This window comes from Macadamia integrifolia, chromosome 2 (assembly GCF_013358625.1).
Source record: "Macadamia integrifolia cultivar HAES 741 chromosome 2, SCU_Mint_v3, whole genome shotgun sequence".
NCBI classification, from domain to species: Eukaryota; Viridiplantae; Streptophyta; class Magnoliopsida; order Proteales; family Proteaceae; genus Macadamia; species Macadamia integrifolia.
Window position 1 is genome coordinate 5,115,010 of NC_056558.1, and position 4,711 is coordinate 5,119,720.

Sequence of the window (4,711 nt, forward strand, 5' to 3'; positions counted from 1 at the left end):
TACGTTTCTAATTTCATGTTCCTATTTTCCTATATATTAGTTGTAATCGATTGAAGTTTTAGAGAGCAATTTGATTATTGAATGAACGTGTGAGTGTGATCCTCTTTTTCCCCCTCTCTACTCTGATTTCCCCTCTCTTCCCTAAGGGTTCTCCATCACAAAGCCTCCATCACATTGTTAAATCAGTTTCACCATTGTTGATAAAGTAAATTCAAGATTCAAGGCTGTAAGTTGCATCAGATAAATGCAGTGTATGGTGGAGTAAGAAACAATGTGGACAAGGACACCATGCACATCAGAAATAGAGCTGTTCTTTTGTCAGATGGGGGTCAGAATCTTCTGTTTCAGCCCTCCACAATAAAAGCCCCACTGCATGCTTCCAACCTCACAATAATAAAATTAGACACCAGTCGCCTCATACCCATCATTAAATTTGATAAAACCACGATAAATTGACGCTGCAAAGTTTTCAGTAGGTTCACACTACTAATGTGTGATGCAAAAGCAAACTCTAAATGAAGTCATTTAAGGCATTCACACTACCTGAGGAGGGGTGTGACCAAGAAGTTCACGCAATGGTCTGGTTTCAGCCAGAGGATGATCATCTGGAAGCTCAAATACAATTTGATTCAACACCTGCAGAACACCAAGTTTGAGTAATATGATCAAATATAAGATAATTCAGGTTCACATACCTTGCATGTCACCTGAAAACTACTATTGCAGAAACCATGCATACCACCCTAATACAGTGCATATCAAAGGGATGTTTCAGCAGTTCTCCCAGTGCAAAGGCATATATACCTTCTTGTCCCAGGAGTTGCATGTTCCTAATAAACTGAAAACTACCATGGCATGTCCACATCCAAAAAATGATCTATCATAACAAAAAGAAGCATCAGTATCGATATCAAACCTCAGCTTGACGCCCAGCTTGTAATCTAACACCAAATGCATCGTACATCACCTGCCAAAGAATTTGTTGCATAAGAAACCCCTGAAACAGATCATGACCCAACATCTCAAAGGAAATTAAAATTCAGTCATGATTCGATCTAGTGAACTGTAGGAGTTTCATTTGTGAATTATCACAAACCAATCCAATTCATGATCACCATCAACTATTACCATAACAAATCGTTTGGTAAAATTAAAGCCCATGAAATGCTAGATATGCACAAGCCTACAGTAGAGGCCAAATAAAAATACACAAGATTATACATATCCTAAGATTCTTTTAAACTTAGCCGCAAAAAAGTGCTAAGGCCACATTTAGAAGTACAATTGGATTGAAGGTTTCACAACATTTTAACATAATCAAGTCGTTCAAAAATTGAAGTATTAAATCTGAAGAAGCTTATGTAGATAATGTCATCAGAATAATGCAATATGCATGGCTAATGCATATCTAAGCTTTTATAAGTACAGAAAAATACATTGTAATTGATAAAATTAAGCACAATTTTTTGACTGGCCAATTAATCAGGTTTATATTGAACACTTAGCACCAACTCTTGGTGCTTTATTGGGAACAACCACCCTCGATTTTTTTTTTTATTTTACAAAAAAGAACAAAGACCACCTTTTTTCAGGTTTAGGGCAGATTTCACCTGATTGATTGCATGATACCATTAGGATTATGGTCAACCCAGCCCAACCCTTGTCAGACCTACCTTTGGCCTCTAAACAGGATTCAACAAATACCTGAAATGAAACTATGATCCATTTCTGGAGAGATTGGGAGGATACTGGACATAAAACATCAAAGCGTCACTTCAGAAGGCATGTCATTAGTTGAACCTATAAACTTCATTTAATTATTGTCATTCGATTCCAACATATTAGACATTGTCAAGTATTCTTGGCATGGGGGATACTATGCTATTTAAAAAAAAAAAAAAAAAACATTCACTAAGTGGTCTTGGAGCTCCAGCTGGATCAAAACGATTTGGAAAATATGCTCTTAATTAGTATATGAGTGACTAGATAGAGTATATAGAAATTAAAAACTGGCATAAAGCAGAAACCAGGACGGGAGCTAACAATTGTGAGGCGTAAGCCTTGCAATTTTTCTCTAAAAGTAGGACTAGAGAAAAATAAAAGGCTTTGAATAAACTTGTCCAATGAACCAGTATATGAGAATACATTAACATTGAAATAAAATCTTGATAAGATTCATAGAATCATTGTATTTAATGGAAGCTCTAAATATTCAAAAAAATTGGCATACAAACGTTTTGAGTGATTTTTACCCCATGACATGAAACTTGAGGAAAATTGACAACTTGAAATTTAATTCAATTGTGACCAGGATTAAGATTGATTCCGAAACCAAAGGACCAAACCCTAAAGTTTGTCATGTTGAATCATGGAATTGAGACTTATTACGATCATTAAAGGATAAAAGCAGATGGACATGGATGAAGCTACTTATGTGTTTGGAATCGAGATTAGTCGTGATAGGCCGCAGGGGTTACTTGGGCTATCACAACGGGCATATCTTGATAGAGTTTTAAAGAGGTTTAACATGTTTAAATGTTCTGGTGGTGAAGCACCCATCAGTAAAGGAGACAAGTTGAACAAGCAACAATGTCCAAAGAATGATATTGAGATTAACTCAATGAATGACAAGCCTTATGCCTCTGCCGTTGATAATCTAATCAGTATTAAGTTTTTCAAAATGTACAACTATCCAACAAAACAAGTAAGCCAAAAAGAATTTCATCAGAAAAAAAAAAAAAAAAAAAAGGAAAAGGTAAGTCAAAAAGAAAACTTAGATGATCTGTTGATTTCATACACAACCAAAATGAGGAACAAGAATATGATGGGATACACATAATTAAATTTAGTGATGGAAAATTTAAACCAAATAACGCTAAGAAAGTATCTCATAATTGGTCAACACAACATTCAGGAGCATACATAAATAAATGAATCACTGGTATCACAAATGTCTGGACATCATATGCAGTAGCCACCACATAATTTTTAAGTTTAAAAACTTAAACCACATAGTAGCATAGGGGATAATGACAGTCAGCATATGTTTTTTTCTGGGGTCGTCCTTATAAATGAAATTATTCTATTGAAATTTATCAGTAATACATAATTAAGGATCATACAACACAAGCTAAGATCATTGCGGTAGCAAACAGTGATCCTCCAAAGCCATCTTGGAGCCCAATAGCTGTAGCAAGAGCAGTAACTGTGGCAGAATGAGATGACGGCATCCCACCAGAGCCAATCAGTTGTTTAGCATCCCACCGTTTTTCCTTGTACCTGCAAATCTACGAAATTTCATAACTCAGCAGAAATTTTTAATTTGGTTACAAGAATATGTTGATTTAAGAAGGCGTAGGAGGGTCAATTAGAATATTTAACTAATGCAACAGAACACAAAGAACACAGACCACATCATGTAAAAATGGATAGCTTGATGTTTCAGTGAATCGACTTAGATTAGGCACCACACAAGCTCATATGAATAACAAATTAGAAAATGATAGATAAATTAGATACTGCGAAACGCTCCTCACCCACCATCCCAAAAAAAAAAAAAAAAAAAAAAAGATAAATAAATAAAAATCGTTGAACCACTAGTTGCCAATGGAGAGATCAGCTTTATGATGCCTGACGACTAATTTGCATTATTTTAAGAGGTATTAGCAATGGAATTAAACTGAAAGCTCAATGAATTCCCATACTGAGCATTGAACTAATTCAGAAAACACGTAGATGGTTTCATGATTGAGGCCTCCTCCTCCTTCTTCTTCTTGAATTCGTGTTCGTGTGTGTGGAGATGCAAAAAAGATTGAATCCAATACTCCACATTAACGACATAAAAACTCACTAGTTGCATCAATAAAGAGTAAGGCGACTGATAGAGCAATCCAAAATCAAGGTAACATGTACCAAAATAAAAGAGCGAAAAATGCTAAACTATTTCCATTCCGTTCAAAACATTGAATAACAGAGCCTTACAGAGTGATCGAGACACTTATATACACATGACCACCGGGACTTCCGCCTTCACACACCATTGGTGAAAGTAAACCGGCCATCGGTAGAAGAAAACGACACTAATCAGAGAGAGAGAAAGATAGAGAGAGAGAGAGAGAGAGAAGTACAGGTAGACAAAACGTATTATCCGCGATGCTGAAAATCTTACATTAACACTGATAGATCTTGACAGTAAGAGATCCGAATTCTCTAATTTGTCCATCAAAGATTAAGCATTACAATAAATTAAAAAATAAATAAGGGAATTTAGTTACACATGCATAGGGAAAGAGTGGTGTGTATACCAGGTGGTGAATAATTTGCAGGATTGTGCGAGAGCGAAAGCGACGATCGCAGAGACGAGAGGAAAGTTATCAAAGAGAGATGAGGACGAAGAAGAAGAAGAAGAAGATGTGGGGATTGAGGTCTGGATCAAGGACGCTGAGAAAGCCGCTACTTCATCCATCCTTCTTCGTCTTCCCCCCAGAAACACCCTCAGTTATCAGCTCGAATGAGTGATCTTCCTCTCCCAATCGATGAAATCCAATCTATTTCTTGTTCTTCTATTCGTACTTCCTTTGGTTTATTTGGTGAATCACTAACTCTCTCTTTAACAATTCGACGCAAAAGATCGAGAAAGAGGGAGACAGTCGAAGAAGAAGAAGAAAAAGAAAGGCGAAGAGAGAGAGAAGACTCTTCCAAATCCCAAATC

At 36.3% G+C, this 4,711-nt stretch overlaps 1 protein-coding gene across 1 annotated transcript in view; it reads right to left on the minus strand.

The window, feature by feature from the left end:
- Nucleotides 1-4,408, minus strand: part of LOC122067161 (uncharacterized membrane protein YuiD-like) — a gene marked incomplete at its 5' end in the record, with an annotated part of 99,062 nt that extends 94,654 nt beyond the window's left edge. Inside the window, 4 exon segments of the mRNA XM_042631007.1 lie at nt 544-636; nt 917-967; nt 3,123-3,279; nt 4,305-4,408. Coding sequence (XP_042486941.1) covers nt 544-636; nt 917-967; nt 3,123-3,279; nt 4,305-4,408 — 405 coding nt within the window.
- Between the last annotated feature and the right edge of the window lie 303 nt (nt 4,409-4,711).